Below are 20,806 nucleotides of genomic sequence, written 5' to 3'. Positions count from 1 at the left end.
GGCTGGCCCTGAATTTCTTCTGTTCATTAGCCTGTTAATGAGGGGATAGTAGGCCATAACTTAGCTCTTTGTTTGCATAGTGGATTATAATCACCTTTGAGAAGACCCTTTTTCTGGGGAGGTGGGAAGAGGACACTACATGAGTGCTCTTGTGTTGTCAAAGATGCAAATGCCACCAGCCTCAGCAGTGCCATTCTGACAGCCCACCTCAGATACTGCCTTCACCACCGTGGCAGGGTTTGAGAGCAGCACCCAGTGAAGGGATTTCCTGGCCTCTGCAAGAGCATCCTTTCCAGATGTGCACTGCCTCATCTGTGGGGAACAGGCAGCCTATGAGCAGGCTGGGCCCATTCCCACCTGCGTGGCTGCCAGGCAGTGTCTCTGCATGGGGTGGGATGGCAGAGGGGATGGCTTTTGGAAGGCTCTTAGCCAGCATTCATCCTTCAGCCAAATGCAGCCAAGGAGATACTTTCACCAAAGCATTTCCTGACCAGAGAAAGCAGCACAGAAGGCAAACCATGCAGCTTCATTCCAAAGTAATTGGATTTTCTCTAGGGTTTTTTAAATTAAAAAATCCAAAATATGTCTCTGGGAAGACAGAAATCATTGACAAGGCCAAAACCCCCCTAAACCTCCAAAACCTTACCATGTCTATTTTTCATTGACAAGGTGGCTAAGAGGCCTGGTAAGAAGAAATGGTGTCATGCTAGCCAGGCAAAGAAAAGAATAGCTTTCTTTTGACCAGGTGTAGAAACTCCTGAGCTTTTCTTTGCAAAACCTTCTCTTTATTTTTCCTCATGTGTAACATTAATTTCTTCTTCTCCTTCTCCTCCTTTTTTTTTTTTTTATTTTATTTCCTTCCTTCTGCTCCTGGAACTTCTCTTTCTGCTCTTTAACCCTTTACCAGGTGGTAAGTGCAGTCATTCTAGTGTTTTGCCTCAAAGCACTGGCATTTCACTTGTTTTTTTCTGTATTAAACCCAAAAAAGGCTTTTTTTTTTCCTTTGTTTGTCTGGATTCCTGAGTGGTTGTGCAGTGTCCTTCACTACTTAGCAGCTGATATGCATCCCATGAAGTTCTCTTTGTGTAAAGAAACCTCTGCAGCATACCTGGGGTTGTGGCAGTTGATCTCTTCCCCCTTTTCTGTTCAAAGTGCTGTCATGATATTGCATATCACTTTTAAGTTTGGTTTCCCATGTGTGTGTCTCAGTGTTTTGCTGTGCCTTGCCATGGAGTGGGGAATTTCTCTGCCTAGTGAAGGGTGGTTGAAGTGTGTCTGTAAAGGGGCAGGTCCCTGCAGCAGTGTCTCTAGGTAGTTCACCACTCCAGTGACCATCACAGGTACTGAGCCCAGGCTTCAAAGTGTTGAGACCGACTTTAAGACACAAGGTTTGCACCTGGGGCTGCTGTGGTTCTGCCTTATTACTGCTGATTTTCTACACAGGTGCACTCAGGCTCTGTTCCTAAACCATTTAGAAAACTTGCTGTCCTTAAAAGGAAACCCTCCATTTTCACAGAGCCAGCTGGGTTGGTCCTTAGAGGCAGCAGTCACCCACAAACACTACCAGCCTTGTCATACAAGCCAGGTTGTTGCAACTCTCTGCCTTGCTCTCCTGCCCTCCAGGAGATCTTATGACAAAGTAAGTACTCCTCTGCTCCACCCCAGTCCCTTAGAGACAGAGCTTTGGGATGACCCCTTATCTACCCTCAGTGCTACCCCTCCTTGGGGTAGAAGCAGCCACCTCCTCTCTCTGCAAAGTAATTCGGTGCCTTGTGGTCCCAGGCAACACACTGACCTCCAAACCCCCTCACAGAGGTTTGTTTCTGGATTTTTTACTGCAGTGCCTCACCCTCCTTCCTTTCTCCATCCACAGGCCACTGTGCTGATGTCATTTGTCTGTAATTGACTGGCCAGCAAGTGCAGAGAGGTGTCCCTGCAGCTCTGCCACTGAGCACAAGGTGGCAGTAGCCTCTAGCTGTGGGCTCCAGGTATGGGCACCAGCCGTGGGGCTCCCCTGTGAGAAAGCAAAGATGGCTCAGCCTTCTTCTTGTGCCACACCATGTCTCCAGGCATTGCAAATTCGGCTCAGTGGTTTATTCCTCCTTTTCTTCTTCTTTCAAGGGTGCCAGCTCATCTGGAGCTGGCACTGACAGGAGGCGTGATTGAGAGTGTCAGGCAGAGCTGCTCAGAGGCAGCACCACAGCCTGTGTAGCCAAAGAGGATGTGTGCACACACAGATGGCAGGTATGGGGGGGCTCTGAGGGCTAAACCCAAGGCCTCACTCTTTCCTGGTGCTTGTGCTTGAGGAACAGTCATCTCCTGTGCATGTTTGTGGGCAGGGGTTTCTAGTGTCAGTCTCTTTATGAAGTTATTTTCTTGCACAGAGGGCATGTCCTGTATCATCTGCTGCAGCATCATCACTTCTCAGGGACCCAGCAAGGCCCTTCTTCTTCCTCTCTGTCCTGAGAGCAGGGTCCTGGCTCTGCTGTTCTTAGCCATCCCCCCAGATCCTTCTGGCTGGCCACCTTGATGCAAAGCCACCCCACCAGTGCCAGGATGCTGTTGGGATCCTTAGGACTGCTGGTGGCAGCCCGTGCTCCCCTCTCACAAACTGTTGTCCACTCTGTGTGATGTCATGGTGCTGCCTGTCCTGAGAGACTCCAGGGTTGAAGGCTGCAGTATGACATACCCCTGGAGACACCTGTCTTTCCTTTGTGGTATCACACTCCCTTTTCTGAGCTCCCACCAGCTCCTCCACATCTCTGCTCCAGTCCTTTGGAGAGGCAGGTTTGCAGGAGGAGGCCCCTCAAGTGACTCACCTGACTATGGTGAGGGGTGAAGGGTTTGGGAAGATAGATGCTCCAGACTGGTATCAGGATGACAGGTGACCTGGCAGCATCAGCACCATCTAGTCTGGTGACAAGTCTGTTCCAGGCTGTGAGACCCTCCTGGTGTATGTGTGTTGCCCTCACATCCCACAGCACTCAAGCAGCCAGATCATTTCTCATTGTCATGGCAATCAGAATACAGGTTTCCATGAAGGACCAGTCATTGCCCAGTGCTGGCTGTCTTCAGATGCTGACACTGCTCACAGAATTTCACACATGGCAGGCTTGGAGGCTCATCCAAGCATTGCAATTTCAAGGTAGTCTGAGTCTTGGTTGAGTTTTGAGACTCAGCCCCTGTGCCAGGACTAACCTGGAGACCAGAGGTGAGATCAGTTGGCAAGTTTGGAGCATGAGCTGGAGAGGTTGTTCTTCTAATGGAGGTATTTTGCCTCCACCATTACAAAAGGGCTCATTTGAAACGTTTGGGTGCCAAGCAAACAAAGCAAAAAGCCTCAGTAGAAAATCAGCACTGAGAGCCTTTCAGCTTGGAGCTCTTGGAGCAAGCCCAGGGCTCACCACTACGTGTAAGAATGTTCTTTAAGACAGTCTGATTAAAACCCAAACTGTCCACAAGTGTAACAAGCTGCTTCTTTGCCTTCCAGAACATTGGCAAAAAGATGTCATGTCAACAGTTCATAGCAAACTTGGATGGGCTGAACGATGGGAAGGACTTTGCCAAGGATTTGCTGAAGGTAATGTGATATAAATAGGCAGTGGGATGCTGTCATTGCTAATATGTGCCAACTAGTGCTGCTGGGACACTCTGAGCCCTTGAGTCAGCATTTTCCACAATTGTTTCATTAGAAGAACTGTAACCCCCATGGAGAGATTCTGCTGATCTGCAGTGAGACACCAGAGCTCTGTTCTCTGCTGGTGTTTTACCCAGATTTGTGGCATATCTGTCCTCTCCCCCCCGACAGCTCTGTGATGCACCAGACAATGAACAGAAGCAGGTTCCTCCCACCCCTAAATGTGACCACCTGGCACTGATACTGATGTATTTTGATGTGGTGCTCCAACACTAGTTCAGGACCATGGGATCTTGGTGAAACACCATAAAGTGGGTATTTTCCCCTTCCACATGGTTTACCACCACCGTTATCCTCTGCACCTGCTGCAGGTCCAGCAAGCTGACCTGGATTTTGCTGCATGGAAGAACATGGAAATGACCAGTGCCACATCAGGGGTGTCCCACCATGTTTTAGACAGCACCCCCACCTCCACCTCCCAAGAGACCTCACTCTACTCCGTCCCTCAGCATGCTCAAGGCCACCTCCACATTCTGCTTTCCTTGCCCATTCCTGCTTTTTCCTCAGTGCCCCAGGGAACCCACTGGAATTCTGCACTGGAGGAACTGAAGAAGCTGATCCCTGAGGTCATTCACCCATCCCCTGCTTCCCAGGGCAACATTCCAGCCCCCGCTGTCCTTTTCCCTTAGTCAAGACACTGGAGGTGTCTTGACATGCCCAAGTCTTCTGCCACCCTTTTGTAGGCCAGCATTCACCCAGGGCTAGGCACAGCACCCAGAATTAGCCCCAAATGCTGTATACAGGCTCCTGGGCAAGGCTGGCTGCCAGCCCCCTGTGCTGCTGACGTGTCCAGCCAGCCCTTGCACAGCACATAGACAAAAAGGGGTCTAGCAGGACAGCAGTTGTCCTGGTGAATAATTCTCCAGGAGAGTTCAGCAAAGAAGGTGTCTCTCCAAGGACACAGATAGGGTGTGGAGGAGGTGGTCTCCACCATGCACACACGTCTTCCATGAGAGACACAGCTAATGCCATGTTCTTGTTTCAGACACTGTATAACTCCATCAAGAATGAGAAGCTGGAGTGGGCCATGTAAGTATATGTTAAACATTTGAGAGATCACGTGTCTTTAAAAGTAGCTGGCAGGTCTTGAGTCATGTTTCTAGCCTTGGAAGCTTCCAGAACCATCCCTTAAGTGCTGAAGTCCCTTCTACAGGCAAGTTGGGGTTTTATGGCTTAAACACAAAAGCAGATGGAGAGATTGGTGGCAATCTGTGGACACAGGGTCCAGAAGGTATGATCTAAAGCAAGGTAATGCCCTCTTTTTTTCTGTTACAAATGCTGGTCCCTCTCCAGGTGCCTCAGAGGTCTTTCTACAAGGATCTCAATATCTGGGGTTTTTTAGTGACTGAGAATTTCCATCACTTCTGGAAATAGTGTGAGAACCCCTCTCTCACAAATAGAGAATCACTCAGGAAAGAATGAACCTTATGAGATCCAGCTTCCTCCTCAAAGTATGGTCAACACTGAATTCAGACCAGGATGCTCAGAGCTTTGTTCAGTTTGATTCTGAAAACCTCCAAGGGTAGAGAACGTGCAGCCCCTTTGGATCCATGAACCCATATTTAATTATTCTGAGAGTGACTTTTTTTTTCATCCATTTAAAACCACTGGGGTTTTTTTGACTTATGCCCACTGTCTCTTGTCCTTCTGCCATGTGCCACAGTGAGGAGCCTGGCTTTGTCCCCTCAATAACCTCTTCATACATATCACACAGGCTGCTGTGAGATCCCCATAAGCCATCTCTTCTCTAGGTTGGACAAGTCCAGTTCTCTTAGTCGCTTCTTACATTGCAAGTGCTCCAGCCCCAGCATCTTGGTGGCCCATGCTGAATTCTCTCCACCTTTTGGATACCCTTCCCTGTCTTGGGGGCCCAGTACTGTTTGCTGTATCAGGATATGATGTCATGAGTGCAGAATAGAGGAGGATGGTCACTTCTCTTAGCCTCCTCCCTGTGCCTCTGTTACACAGCCCAGCTTGCTCTTGGCCTCTGTCCCTGCCAGGACACTGCCTGGCAGAAACTGTTCATCCTGCTGTGGCCCCAGAGTCTTTTCTGTGGAGTGGCTCCCCAACCAGCCTTCTGCAGGACCACCCCAGGGCAGTACTGGGGTGCTGCATTTAGTGATGCTTCTGGACCTTTAACTGGCTGTCCCTTACTTCTCATTTCTATGTCATCCACATGCTTGGTGAGGTGCACTGTCTCCTCCAGGTCATCATTTGCTACCCTGAAACAAGCCTGGGAACAGGTCCCTGGTGTCCTCCATGACAAGGTCATACAGCACCTTCACCCTGCCTGCCCCCCACCCCTCTTATCACCCCCTGCCACCCAGGACACAAGCCAGGAACCTCAGCAAGTGGTGTGCAGCTCTCCCCAGCCCAAATACACCCCCCTACCCCCCACTGCTGCCACGGGGAAGCCCATGACAGAGCCAAGCTAACACAGCAGACTCCTCTCCTCTCCCCTCCTCTCCTCCCTCCCTTGCCCTCAGACCTCTCTTGTCTCCAGAGGGTCGTGAGACTGAGAGTCTGGGCCATTATTTCCATCACCTGCTCTTCTCCTCCTATTGCCCTGTCCAGAAAACTTGTCTGGAGCTGGTTTGATCCCACCTCCCCCCACCCAGCTCCCTGGGTCCGGTGCTGCAGAGACCCACGGATGCAGTGCTGGCTGGGGGCCGGTGTCTCCGTCGGTGTCCCTGGAAGGGCAGCGGGTTCTTAGGGGAACCACACAGGGCCGATTTCACCTTACACATCATCTCCCGCGGCGGCTGTGTGAGCGGGAAGCGGCAGCCACGCCGGCTCCGCGCCGGGGGATGCTGCGCCGGGGGATGCTGCGGTCGCGAGAGGGAGCTCTGCAGCTCCGGAGGGGCCGCTGCCATGGGCTGTGTGAGGGAGCTCAGCAGAAGAGCATCAGCCCTGGGTGCAGGCAGCATCCCCCGGGCCTGCTGTGCAGCTCCAGGCAGCAGCCCCTGCCTGGCCTCCTCCACACACCCCTTGCCACCCCTCATTCACCCCCACAGCAGCCTGGGACCTGCTGGTGTGTAGGGACAGGTGGAGAGGCTGCACCTCTCAGCTCCTCTGCTCCCCGACATGGGGAACCTGGTTTTCACTGGGAGGTGTGGAACTGAGTCGTATCCTTACGCAGGCAGGAGCCTCTTCTTGCTGCTTTCTCTGTCTTCTGTCCTTGTCCATCCCAGGGGATGAAGTGCCCTTGCTCACAAAGCCCAACCAGACAGACCAGTACACAGCCATCATCCCAGCAGCAAGCAGGAGCTTGGAGGGGTCCCTCTGGTGCAGTTCAGCCCCACTAACTGCCTGCCCAGGCATGGTGTCTGGGCTCTGCCTAAGCCCCAGGACTCCTGTGGGTGCTGAGGGCTGAGAAATCATCCTTCTCTTCCAAGAGGTGTCTGATGCTTTGGCCATCTTGCTGTCAATGTGGAAGTGTGGTATGTTACTGCTCACACCCCAGCTCGTGGATCCATCCCTGGGTCACTCCTCAGCTGAGGTTTGGCCCTAGTCTAATCTGCAACCTCAGGTGACCACTCACAGCATTTAGACACTGACTGGTGTCACACAGGGCAGAATTACCCTGTTTGCTCTCCCCTCTTCATGTCTCAGGGCACAGGGAAGTATCATTTCCCATACAAGTTCTAGTTTCTCTGTGCCAGAGTAGATTTTCCTCCAAATAGGAAGATCCAGGCTGGGTGGAATCAGTGGACATTCTCTGAAGCTGTGCAGCCCTTACTGTCCAGGGTTTAGTGCAAGACATCTGAGAGGAGATTTCCATTTTTATGGAAATGACCAGCATATTTTGCTCTCTGCCTGTTCACCCTGAGGATGCAAATGGGGAACTGGCATATCACCTGTTCCAGGGTTTGGTTTTTTTGATCAAGTGACCTATCTCCCTAATGTCTGCAGAGCTTTTGTTCCTCAGAGATGCAGAGGAGACCTCTCAAGCTCTTTCAGAACTTAGGAGGCCACAGAGACTGCATTTCAGAGGTTGGGAAACCCCAGTGATACCTGGTCTTCAGCAAAAGGCCCCCTTAAGCAGAATTACCCTGTTTCCTCTCCCCTCTTCATGTCTCGGGGCACAGGGAAGTATCATTTCCCATACAAGTTCTAGTTTCTCTGTGATTTTAGGGCACAGAATTGGAAACTACCCCAGTGAAGTGCTTGTATTTCTCAGCAGTGGTGTGTCTTCAGTTTCCTGGTGTTCAGACAAGCACCCATTCCCTTACCTGCTTTGAGTAACCTCACAGTGGGACCACAAGGACAGCTATCTACCAGAAACCCTCCTCCCAGCTGTGTCCAGCTCACCATCATTGATGTGTTACAGTCCCTGCATCTCCTTTCATTCTCTTTCTATGGCTAGTCATGTAATAAGTAACTCTCTTTAACCCCAAAGCAGGCAGGGCACACTCAGCCAACCCGCATGTCCTCACCTCAATCTCTTCTCTGGCTTTGTTTCCAAGTGATGAGGACGAGCTGAGGAAGTCTCTCTCGGAGCTGGTAGATGACAAATTTGGAGCCAGTGCAAAGAAAATGACCAGGATTGTTGACAGCAGCAACCCCTTCCTGGACATCCCCCAGGCGCTGAACGCAGTCACCTACAAGCACGGCGTCCTCACGCGCAAAACCCACGCAGACATGGATGGGAAGAGAAGTATGTGTCAGTGGGACAGGAGGAAATCAGAGTCACAGGGGTTGGAAGGGACCTCCAGAGCCCATGGGGTCCAACCCCCTGCCCAAGCAGGGTCCCTAGGACAGGGCACACAGGGCGGTGTCCAGACGGGGCTGGAATCTCTCCAGAGAAGGAGACTCCACACCCCCTGGGCAGCCTGTCCCAGGGCTCCCTCACCCTCACTGGGGAAAATGTGCCCCAAGCAGTGCCAGAGCCTTACCCCAGCCTTCTCTCTGGTTCTCCTGCTGAAGGCATTTCCTCACCGCATCCCAGGGGAGACAAGAGAGATCCCCAGATCCATGAGTGCCAGGGAACAGGAAGGGAGGGTATTTTGAGGCATTTGTTTTCAGAAGGCCTCAGCTTTCCCTTCTCACTGCCAAGGAACCTGACAGTGCCTGTCCCACACAGACAGACCTGGTGTCCCACCTTGTTCATGGGTATAATCCTGAATCCCACACTCTGAGCAGTGGGGTGAAGCTGGTTCCACAGCAGTTGTCCACACCAGCCCTGACCTTGGGAACAGTCTGATCTGTGAAGCTTTGTCCATATTCTACCACGTGCTGCCACGTGCTGGCTGAGCAAGCAGATGCCTCGTAGCTCTTCTGCCAGCATGTGGGGTTACAGGGAAGGTACAGGAAAATGTGTTTGGGAAAGGTTAATGATCAGAGATTAATGAAAACTTGGATAACCCTTTTGCTAATTGATATGGTTAGACCAGTCACTACAGCTGATTAGAAGTCTTGAGTAGAGATGTCCAGGCTTCCTGCATTTTCTTAATAGCCCATGCATGGAGGATCAGCTGTCTCGTGTTAATGTAGATGGCTCCCCTCAACTCCCATCCCCTCTCTAGTTTCTAGCAAGCTCTCTGTCCCCAAGTGTCTCAAGATGGCTGGTGGTAAAGCTCCCTCCTCAGTGGAACAGAAGCTGCCTTATACAGGGTATGTCTCCCTAACTCATCTGAAGCAGAGGAGTTCAGGGGATGTCTCTGCTTGTTAAGCGTTTAGCCCAAGGAAGATGACCCTGGGTTTGGAGGAGCAGAGACTTCCTGTGTGTGTCTGCTGGTACCCACATACCAGCTCATCTCTGGTTTTGACTTGCTTGTGTTCCCACTGAGAGGCTGCATCTCCCAGCTCAGGTCTCTCAAACACATGTCCCTGGTGACAAGCCACTCCTAAGCAATAGCTTGGAGAGGTCAGAGGTCTGGGCATCAGTGCATGCCTGCAGTGGGTCAGAGAAGGTTTGGTTTCACCAGATATGTAAAGCTCCAGCAGCAGTGTCAGAGCAGACATGTATAATTAAATGTTCTTCCTTTTTTAGCTCCCAGAGGAAGAAGAGGTTGGAAGAAATTTTATGCTGTGCTTAAAGGGACCGTCCTTTATTTACAAAAGGTAACCATGGTGGACTAACCCATTTGCTGTTTCATGCTGCCTCCAAAGCAGTCACACTGTCCCAAGGAGGAGACCCATAGGGTCCTAATGCACCCATGGACATCTACAGAGCTCCTCCAGAGAGCAGCTGGAGGATGCCATCATCTTTGGTGGTGGTGTTCCTGGTAAGGAGGTTATTCACAACCTCAAAAGAGGGCTGTACAGGAAGTATGAAAGAGGGAACACTGAGGCAAGATACCTGCAGAAGTGTCCCAGCAAGTAGGAGCTGTTGAGAGGGTGAATGAACAGGTAATATGGAATAGGTGAAATAGGATGTCAGTGAGACTTGCAATAGGAAGCTGAAGAGGTAGAGCATCAGATCAGCCTTATCCTGCCCACTGTTTTATTTGCTGGCATAGGTCTGATTATGAGCAGCTTCACTGAGTCTTCTATGGACCATGCTTAAAGTTTCTCTTCTCCTTCAGAACCTTGCTGAGCTGGGTCCTTCCATGGGTTGCCAAGTGACACTTTCTCTAGTCAACACAAGTTTAGATCCCAGTTCCTCATGGGAGGCAAAGTCACCACAGAAGAGCTTCCCTGCTATAGCATTGAGCTCTCTGCCTTGCAAGACACTTGGATGCTAGGAGGATTTCCATGGATAGTCTTTATGTGGAAACATCCAAGGAGCTTGGTTAGGGGCTCACCTGGGTGCCAGTGTGAGCCAGCCAGGGATGCCAAATGTCTGTTAATCATGCAACAGCATAACCCACTGAACTAGGTCTGAACTACCCTGGTAGCACATGCTGTGCAGTAACCCATTGAACTCACCTTACTGGAACAGCTCTCCCTGTGGATAGATGTTCCTACGTACTGTGGTATTATCTCCAGAGCAATGAGAGTAAACAAACACTGGATTATATAAGGAAGGCAGAAAGATCCTGAGGGCAGCATGGAATTATGACTCAGAGCTCACAGCACACCCCACTGATTCCTGTGTTGTGCCAGATCCTATGGCACATGTCACAAAGCCAACAGAAAGCTGGCAGCAGCTGTTCATGATTTACAGTATGGCTTGCTCTTAGCCAAGTGGTATTTTTACAGCCTTGCCACTGGCTCCTTCAGCTGAGGGAAGCTGCATCATGCAGAGGAGCCCAGATCTTCTCCTGCTCTCCAAGAGCAGCATTCTGCAAGTCAGTGGCACTCTTCTTACATCTCAGCCTCATGTCCCAAGTCTCCACCAAAGAGGTCCCCATGTTGTCCATGGCTGATGCATGAGGATTTAACTAGTACAGAGCTACCAGAGATGGTTAATTTTATGACAATATTTCTAGAGGGAGGAAAACCAAGCAATTTCATCAAAATCACAGGGACTATTTGGATCTAAATGAATTTGTCATCATGGAGGTCCAGGCCATGTCTCTCGAGGTCAGTCTGTTGAGGTGTATATTTGGGATGAAATACACTTTCAGGACAGATTTTTCTTCCTGTGCTGGACCAAAATCCATCTTAGTGATGATTTCCTTGACTGTATGGACAGCACTAGAAGGAGCCATGAAGCCAACACTGAGTGTCATTGCTGTTCATGGGGCAGAGGGGTTGGGTTTTCTTTGCTGTACAAGGCTATCAGCAGCAACTGTCCAGGCTGTTATATTAACATAGTCAGTATTATGTTAGTACTAAGTGTTTAAAATATAAAGAAAGAGTGAGGATGAGATTGACATGGCAGAAAGACCAGTGTTCTTTAGGTGACTTTTAGGAGGAATTGGTTAAGAGACTGAGGGTTTTCATTATGGACAAGGACTGAAGAAGCAAAACATGTAAGATCTGGCCAGATTGTGACATTGTCTGGTCAATAGCAGCTCTGGCTGATGTGTAATCAGCAGGAGGGACTGGAATGGCCAAGTGTGTCCCAAGGAAGTAGCATTTGGAACAACAACTAAAATTAACCTGAAGAAAATTTGGGGAAAGGATTTGGCTAAAGAGGGGTTTCTTAGTCAGGAGCTGCTGCCAGACTGTATATGGTCTTCAGAGGATTCCTTGGACCAGGCTTGGCTGTAGGCAGTGTCTGTCGAGCTTGCAGGGACAGGACAGGAGGATGAAACCATGAGGACAAAGCCCTTGCCCTGACACTTCCAAACTTTCACAGCACCGTCACAGAGAGTGGATCCCCATCCACCTGTTCTGTTGATTCTTAGTGCAATTTCTTGCCTGTGGGGTGGTTTGTAGAACAAGGGATTGTGCAACACAGGAAGGAAACGGTGTGCCAGCCTCCCAAACTCTCAGCGGAAGATGTCTGCAGATAAACATAAGGTACAACCTGGCTTGAGCACAAATCAATGGGAAAAGATTATCTGATGTGAAGATAAAGGAGAAAGTATCTACTTCCAGACCCATCTAACACCATGGAGCACAGGTTTGTCTTTGCCCAGTTTTTCACTTAATCTAGGCTTTGTAGGAAATTCCTGTAAATTCAGTAGGAAACTCTATTCAGTTTGGGTTTGGGGAGCAAGTTGAGTAGAAATAAGAGAGAAGGAAGGAAGGGGGAAAAGAGGGCCTGGGGAGGTAGATGTATGGAAAGGAGGAATGGCCAGAAAGGGAGAGAAGTGGACATGAGATAGGCAGAAGAGTAGGTGGGTGGACAGGTAGACGTCAGTCTGTCAGGAGCGATTCAGGCAGCGATCACAGACCTGTGATGCAGAGATGTCACATGTCACTGACTCTCATTGTTAATCTCTGGATTAGCATGTTCTAGCACAGTCTGCTGAAGCAATTGCTTGATCCCCTAAAGGGATGCAGCACTCTCTTGAGGAAGTAATGCAGGTTTGGGAGCAGGGCGCTCCCCCGCTGCACTCTGATCTGCACTGAGCACTGACTCACCCTATGGCCTTTGGCAGCTTACTTCACCTCTGTGAAATGGGGATAATAACCCTTAATCACTACACATAGAGGGGTGTTGAGTGGGATGATGGGAGGCTATAAAGTGTGAGGTGCTTTTATATGGAAGTGCTGGAAAGGGTGTGGGTCTTCCTGCAGGGTCTGCCCTTGCAGCCCCAGCCGTGGAGTTCCCATCACAGCCCTGAGCCATGGATGCTGTCCCACACAGGCAGACCTTTGCCCTGGTAGTGCTACTTGGAGCATCACATTCATGACCAGACAGCAGTTAGTTTTCATTGTTAAATGGTTTGTTTAGGCTGGTAGATGTGGGCTGAAGAAAAAAGAAGAATGAGGAAAACCCACTCACAAGCCAGAGCATGAGAAATCTCTGTAGCCCCATGTTTTTGTTCACATTGCTGCTCAGGTGCTGAGTCCAGAGCAGAGGGCAACAGGACCAACTCACCTGGCTCTCTTACCCCATCTAGCTGCCCTGTGGAGGGAGGCACAGAAGATAGATAGATAGATAGATAGATAGATAGATAGATAGATAGATAGATAGATAGATAGATAGATAGATGGATAGATAGATGGATAGATAGATGGATGGATAGATGGATAGATGGATGGATAGATGGATAGATGGATAGATGGATAGATAGATAGATGGATAGATAGATAGATGGATGCATGCCTTTTCTTGTCAAAACAAGCTCTGAGCTGGGGAGCTCATGTCAGTTTGGGTCTCCCACCACAGGGAGTGTCAGTAAAGGATGAAAGTGAATGAAATTAATTTAGAGAGACTCCAAAACAAAGGGTCCATACCTGGGCTCAATTCCTGTAGACGATATCCCCAACACTGACCTTGAAAACTGCTGACACACCCCCCCACCCTACCCCTGGAGAAGCAAGGGGAAAATGAACCTGTCACCAGTAAAGGGTAACTGGGGTGGCAGAGCACAGTGGAAAGGACCCACGTGAACAGTACAGGACACATGGGACAAAAATTCAGCAGCCTTGTGACACCAAGTTAACCCCTTTGCCAGGAAATATGTGGAGGGATACCACCGTGCCCAAGGTGGGGTGAGGTCAGTGGTACTATCACATCATGGTCTGTAGTTCCTCCAAATAGGGTACTAGTTAGGGTTTAGGATAAATCAGTGTCTTTGCTATTTAAACCAGATTCCCTGCCCTGAAAGTGCCTGTGTTACTGTTATAGTTTTGGACTCATCTCCTCCCCAGCAGCCTTTATGCACACACTTAAACCTACATCAAAGCTCAGGAGGGGAAAGAGGCAGAGTGTGGAGAAGCTGCTGGAGGCTCTGGGGCAGGGCTGCCAGGCTTTGCTGGAGGGCAGTGGGGTGACTCTGCAGAGGGAAGCTACGTGGTGTAGCCTGCACCACAGTGTAAGTGCTGGTATTGTGACAGCTCTAGCTGCACGTGCGTGGCATCAGCCAGCCTTGGAGCTGTTTGTAGGCGGTGCCTGGCTAAGAGCACACAGAGGACTGGCAGATGTGTGCCCATTGCAGCACAGGCATCAAGATGAGCCTCCAGCAGCGTGCACACACAGCCTGCTTCCACCAGCAGCAGGGCAGAAGGTAGAGAGAACCTTCTTGATCCAACCTCACACTGATTTACTGGGTGCGATGTTAGAAAAAGAGGAAGACTTGGCTTTTCCTTACACCTACACTGATGCCTGTGAGCCTGAAGGCAGTAGAGGCAACACAGGATGGTGCCTTTCGAGGTGAAGATCTGCATTAGTCAAACTGATCTGCAGCTGTGGCTGTTTCTCCTTGCTGCATGACATTAAACCTGGCTGTTTGCACTGTGTTTTCAGGAGGTTTATCTTGAAATAAGAGGTCGTGGTTATCACAGTCAGATTTATTCAGATCCAAAGAGCTTCAGGGTTGGAAAAACATCCAGAATTGGAAGTCTTTCTGTAGTATATGAGGCCTGAGCATCAATGTCTTCCTTAAGCAACTATTTTCTCCACAAGTGGGATAACATTTTAGGTCCTTATAAGGCAAAGCATTTTTCTTTGTTAGCCCATTCCTCTGACTACTGAAAATCCCACTGTGGGAAGGTAATTTATGCAACCCTGCAGCTCAGTCCACCAATGTCACCCTGAATGTGGGGTGCCTGCAGCACCTGCCCCTTCCTCTACTCAAAAGCCAGGTGTTTTCTTTGGGGTTCACACAAAGAAGGAAATTGCATGAGCCAGGAGCCCATCCAGACACTTCTGGGCCTCATGGCATTTCTGTACACAAGGCCAAGCATCACGTGCTGATGAACACAGTATGGCAACCACTCTGCTGGATGGGATGATTGCTTCAGAAAAGGAGGGAAGGAAAAGCTTCAGGGGTTTATTTCCCATGAGAAGCAAGGGTCTGGGTGAGTCACATCCAAGGGTGGGGGAGTGCTGGTCCCTGGTGCTCCAAAGAGCAACAGCAGGGACACTTTTCTGACCCTGCAGCAGAGAACAGTCTTACTGATCAGGGTTAGCAACCATGAGACTGGAGGGGCCGGTTTGCACACACCCCACAATTGGACTGACCCCCCTGTGCTGACAGCCAAGCACGGTCAAGGAAAGCAAAACACAAGAGCAAATGTCCCCTAGGTTCCCCCTGTAATCAGCAGGGCAAGGCAGACCCTTGCAGGACACCCTGTCCTAACCTGGCCTTGAACATGTTTGGGGTGGGGGGTTAGCCAGGGCCAGGTTTTCTTACATCCACCTGTATGTATCCATCCACACGTCCTTCCATCCTCCCATCCATCTGTCCACCCTTCCATCCCACGACCAAGCCGGACCAGCTGTTGAGCTGGCAAGGGTGCAGAGTGGGAGGGAGGGTATCACTTGAAGTGGCTGGGAGCTCAGTCACTGGGAAAGCAAAGGGTAAACACAGGATGGACCCAACTTCTTTTCCTTAAAAAGTGCTGTGCCAAGATCACCCTCTCAGAATCCTGTGCCTGGTGTTTTCCATCCTCTTACAGAGATCTTGCTGCATTGCCCACTTCTGTGTCTGACTGTCCTTCATCAGGGAAAGTAAAGCAGGAACACAGGGAATGCTGTTGCTATTTGCAAGTGCCAGTCTAATGAATTACAGGAGAGATGGTGCTGAAGGGGCACACAAGCTAAAGAGAGGCCAAGCCTGGCTTAGCTGAGCCACGCTCAGGCTGGCCCATTGGCTGCAGGTACACTGGTACTCCAGGGCTGCTCAGGACGATGCAACCCTAAGCCCAGATCCTCCACCCCACAGAGCTGCAGCACCAGGCCAGGCACTTGCTGAAGCCTGCCAGCGACCGGCAGTTGCACCCTGGCTCCAGCTCTGTTCTCTGGGTGAAGCTCTGCAGAAGACTGGCCCTGTCTTGTGCCTTCCCCCAAAGCCTCAGGCATGTGCCGTGTTGGCGATAACTCTGGATAATTACGCTTAAAACTTTCATCTCCTCCTTCCCATCTTCCCACTGAACTTAATGATGGAAGAAAGTTGCCAGATGTTAATTATTATCATTATCAGCTCCTAGCATTTTCTGCACAAAGCAGAGCTTTCCCTGGTCTCTGTGATCACAGCACAGGGAGGAGGGGCAGGTTCGTTAAAGTCGCCGCAAATGTTAGTGTTGCCATTATCCAATTAACGTTCCTCTTCGCAGGACGAATATAAACCTGACAAAGACCTCTCTGAAGTGGATCTGAAAAATGCCATCCGTGTGCACCACGCCTTAGCAACCAAAGCCTCTGACTACAGCAAGAAGTCCAACGTGCTCAAGCTGAAGACAGCAGACTGGAGAGTCTTCCTTTTCCAGGCCCCGTAAGTACCAGCTCGTCCCGTGGAGCTGCATGGCCACATCACCACACATTCTGGGACAATTTAGGGTCAGGCAGGTACTGAGAAGGAGGGCTGAGGGGAGGGCTGCAGGGCTGTGCAGAGGACTTGGTCATGGGGTCATGGTTTTGACCTGTGTGTCACTCCTGGAGATGCTTTCTTGTCTATCACCAAGGTGGGGGGATGAGTAGGATGGGCTGGGATGGAAATGGCTGAGTAACTGCTTCTGTAAAGGGCTTACTAACTTCTGTTGTTGGTCTGTGGAAGGGAGAAAAATCTATATGGGGCATTGAACTAAGGAGCTGGTGGTTCCTCTTCTCAGATTTTGATGGGGAAACTGTTTAAACTCATTAAAGAATCCTCCCCAGACAGGCTCTATGTCCTTTCTTCCTTAGGCCACTGCAGAGGAAAGTTGCTCTGCTATTAAGTGTCAAGTGTGATTGAGTCATCTTCTGCCTTTGTTTCTCTTGCCTCCTGCTGGGATAAGTTATATTGTCTCTGAGTTGGGCCGGGTGCTGAAGCCTGACATCTGAATTGGTGCACTGAAAACCCAATTGAAGGCTGGGGGTAGCAGTGCCTGAAGTGATCCAGTGAGAGACCCTTGGCAGTGTCCCATCAGTAACACAAAGGAGGGGTCCACCCCGCTCCATGGGAACGCTGCTGCATGGCTCCCACACTCCAAAAAGCAGGATACCCTCAGCCCTTGTGGCCATGCTATCTCTGCCCAGCTCCTCAGGGCGTGCAACCAGGGTGGTGGAAGAAGGCAAGGCTGCCAGGGCTTTGAGAGGCAGACAACAACCCTGAAAACATCAGGGCACTGCAGAGGGGTCAGTGTTTTCCTCTGTTCACAACCCAGGGTGGCACAGAAATGGCTTCAAAGCAAGGCCACCCATGGCCCTCCTGAGAGCGGGTGGCTCCAGGCCTGTTCTGAGCTGGCTGATCCTGGGTCAGGAGCATTTACAGACACCCCCCTCTCTTCTCCTCTCCTCCATAACAGAAGTAAGGAAGAAATGCTCTCCTGGATCCTGCGAATCAACCTTGTTGCTGCCATTTTCTCTGCCCCAGCCTTCCCAGCTGCAATCTGCTCCATGAAGAAGTTCTGCCGCCCACTCCTGCCTTCATCCATGACCAAGCTGTGCCAGGTAATGGGTGACAGAGGGTGATGGAGGGGTGCCCAGTGCTCAGCTGGGGGTACTGCAAAGGGGCTCAGCCTGACCTGCATGCTGAAGAGGCTGAGCCCCTCTGGAGTACCCCCAGCTCCTGCCTGGCAGCTGCACTCAGGCGCTCAAGGGAGTGGAGTGGGCAAGTTGGACAAACTGTGGCAGATGCTGGTGTCTGGCTGCTGCTTCCCTGGCAGTGTCTGTAAAGCAACCCTGCACACACACACACACACACACACACACACACACACACCCCTACCTGCCTCTGTGTGGTGATTCGGGCTTGTTTATCGCTCTCTGCCCACCACATCCCAGCACCTTTCTGTTGCTGGGCTTGAGGCAGCTGGTGCTGCTGAGCCAAGCAGCAGGCTGCAGCACTGCTTTGTTTCACAAGTCTTCTCTCAGAAGCAGCACCCTGTTGTTTCTCAAGCTGAAAAGCCACTAGCAAAGCAGGACTCTGAATCCCACTCGGTGGGGAAGGTTTTTCTGGAATGAAGGGGCAGGGGTGCACCAGCCCATGGCTCAGTGAGCCAAGAGCAATGGGCAGCTGCCACCCAGAGAGAAGCTTCTGTTTGCACTTTCCAGGGAAAGGCCAGCACGCCTTAGCACTTCCAAAACATAGGGACAGCCTGGAACATGAGGGCAGAGATCCAGCTCCTATCTGCTGAACCAGATGTGGCCAGATGTCACCTTTCTCAGAGCCCAGATGGGGAGGGTACTTGTATCTCAGTAAAGAGCAGCAGGAGCAGCTCTTGTGGCACTGATGGTTCTGCCTGGCTGCTGAAGGACACAGAGCATGTTACAGTTTTGATGCTGAAGAAGCCCAGGTGCCAGAGAAATCTACTCTTGGCACCTGACCTACCTGAGTTTTGATCTTACTCAAATACCTGTGTTTCAGCTGCTCCTTATCAGATGAATTTGCAAATGTACCACATGCCTTTGGCTCCAGCAGAGGAGTTGAGCTTCCCTCCTTGCAGGCTCAACAGGCAGGCGGTTCACTTGGATGTTGCACTCCTACATGGTAACACCTGACACGCTTCTCTCGGCAGGAGGAACAGCTGAGGTCTCATGAAAATAAAATGAAGCAGATTGCAGATGAATTAGCAGAGCATAAATTACATCCTGTAGAGAAGAGCCTCAAGTCAAAAGAGGCTGAGGAATACAGACTCAAAGAACATTACCTAATATTTGAGGTAAAGGACCTTTCATCTTTTCTGTGATAAATGATAACTTGGCTGATGGAGGAGAAGTAAGAACTCTGGAATGAATGCTGGGAGAAGGTGAAAGGAGAGAGAAGGACGAGGGCCGACAAGCTGGGTGGGTGTCTTGGGGCAGCAGCAAGCCTCCCTGTTTTGCTCTGAAGCTAAAAAAAAGAAATAACAGACATTTCCTCCCCTCTGTGATTTCTAACCAGAGGAGGGGAAAACTGACAGGAGAAATAAGATCTTCCTTTACTGTGCTGAAACTTGACATTTCCTCAGGTCCCAAGTAAGAAACTGGTTCAGTTCTCGGTGTGCATCAGTTTTTCAGAGGCATTAGTAAAGAGCTGGAGGAATCCCTGGGAGAATTAACATTGTTTTGCTGCCACCATTTCTGTAAATAAAGCTGAAACCAGTGTTACAGCTGGTTGCAGACTCTTTGAAGGTGCATGTAGCTAAATTTAAACTCCCTGGAAAGCCTAAGAAGCATTTAATTGTGGGAGAGTATTTTGTTCCAGCGAGACTTGAGCAGAAGGTGTGATCCCTGCCACACAGGTGTCAGTGGGAAGGGGCTGCTGGAGGCCTCTAGCCCTGCTCCCAGCAGGAGTTCAGATTATCCTCATTATTAACCTGGGCTGAGTGTGTCAATTTGTGGCCAAGAAATCTCCAAGGGTAGAAATGCCCCCACCTCCCATGTACGTGGGGCTGCACCACCGTGTGTAGCACCCAGCCCAACTCCAAAGCCACAGTTTCTGGCTGCTGGTTCCCTTGTCTTTGCACCAACCCCTCAGATAGCTGCTTGCTGCTGCCTCCATTTGCCAGATGTCTTGTTCTGGATGCCTGCAGAGAAGCCTCCACCTGAGGCTGCCTTCACATTTTGCAAGGAGACGCCGGCATTTCCAGAGAATAATTCGTCTCACTTGTCTTGGGAGATGTGCTCTGGAAATGCTTGTTTCCCTGTGCTGACAAAGAAGCAAGTATAGGCTGCCTCTGAGATGTTAGGGGAAAGGGAAAGTATTACACAAGCCTCTGAAAGAGGTCCCATCCAGCCTCATAATAAAGGTCCCAGGCAGAGAGGAGGTGCCTTGCTTGACACTGTGCTCTGTGGGCAGCAATGGGGGCACAACTTGGCAGTAATGAGTGAACTGCTGGATGGGGACAGTGTCAAGCTGAAGTGTTTGAATCGACTGAAGGGAGCTCTTCAAATCGGGAAGGAGCAGCTCTGTTGGTCTGGTTTTGCCTCCAGTGTCCACCTTATAGAGAGTGGCAGTCAACACCCATAAAAGAGCAACTGAAGAGTCTTGCTCAACCCTCCCCTTTCTCCTCAACCCTTTCAGTGTGGGTTGACTGGTCTTTGCATAGACCAGGCATTGTGCTGTGGTTAAGCAGTAGTTGTTGGGTGTGATTAGTAGGATCCTGATGGTATAGAATGGGTTTTCCTGCAGTAACAGGTGGCACTGCTGCTGCTTTCCACACATGCCGTGGCCTGTCCTTGTTCCCAGGCTCTCTGTTCCCTCTTTCCCTGCAGAAGAGCCGCTATGAGACATACATCAACCTGCTGTGCATGAAGATAAAAGTCGGGACAGATGACCTGGAGAGAATCGAAACCAGCTTCTTCAAGGTGGAAGCTGATGACATGGCTTTGAGGAAGACACATTCGAGCCCTTCCTTGAGTCAAGGGCACATGTCTGTCAGCTGTAAGGCAGGAAAAGACATTTTAGAGCAGAACACTTAACAAGGAACGCGTGCCCAGAGGGGATGAACTGGTGATGCTTTGCGCTCCTGGACTAGATCGACGAGCACAATTTTACCTAGGAAATGAGACGAGCAAAACCACAGCCGTGTAGGACATGGTGATTGCTCTAGTGAAAGAATCAAAGAAGCTTTAGTTGACACTCTCTGGCAATGCTGTGGCATTTCAGCATCATAGACATTCCACCTCTTCTTCATCCCCAACAGCACCGGTGGCTTTTCCCCCTCTCACCGCAGCCTGCACGACAAAGGGGCTTCTCCACG

The 20,806-nt window shown here is 50.4% G+C and overlaps 1 protein-coding gene across 1 annotated transcript in view; it reads left to right on the top strand.

The window, feature by feature from the left end:
* The window catches only part of PSD2 (pleckstrin and Sec7 domain containing 2), a gene marked incomplete at both ends in the record, with an annotated part of 35,747 nt that extends 15,222 nt beyond the window's left edge, over positions 1-20,525 (top strand). Inside the window, 8 exons of the mRNA XM_084268614.1 lie at positions 3,491-3,580; positions 4,683-4,726; positions 8,164-8,354; positions 9,690-9,760; positions 16,259-16,416; positions 17,429-17,573; positions 18,641-18,784; positions 20,319-20,525. Coding sequence (XP_084124740.1) covers positions 3,491-3,580; positions 4,683-4,726; positions 8,164-8,354; positions 9,690-9,760; positions 16,259-16,416; positions 17,429-17,573; positions 18,641-18,784; positions 20,319-20,525 — 1,050 coding nt within the window. The remainder of the gene's footprint in view (positions 1-3,490; positions 3,581-4,682; positions 4,727-8,163; positions 8,355-9,689; positions 9,761-16,258; positions 16,417-17,428; positions 17,574-18,640; positions 18,785-20,318) is intronic.
* Positions 20,526-20,806: the final 281 nt, after the last annotated feature.

This window comes from Gallinula chloropus, assembly GCF_964237585.1.
Source record: "Gallinula chloropus genome assembly, chromosome: 10".
NCBI lineage: Eukaryota > Metazoa > Chordata > Aves > Gruiformes > Rallidae > Gallinula > Gallinula chloropus.
Note: the sequence above shows the minus strand (reverse complement) of the source record. Positions and strands in the feature narration are given on the sequence as shown.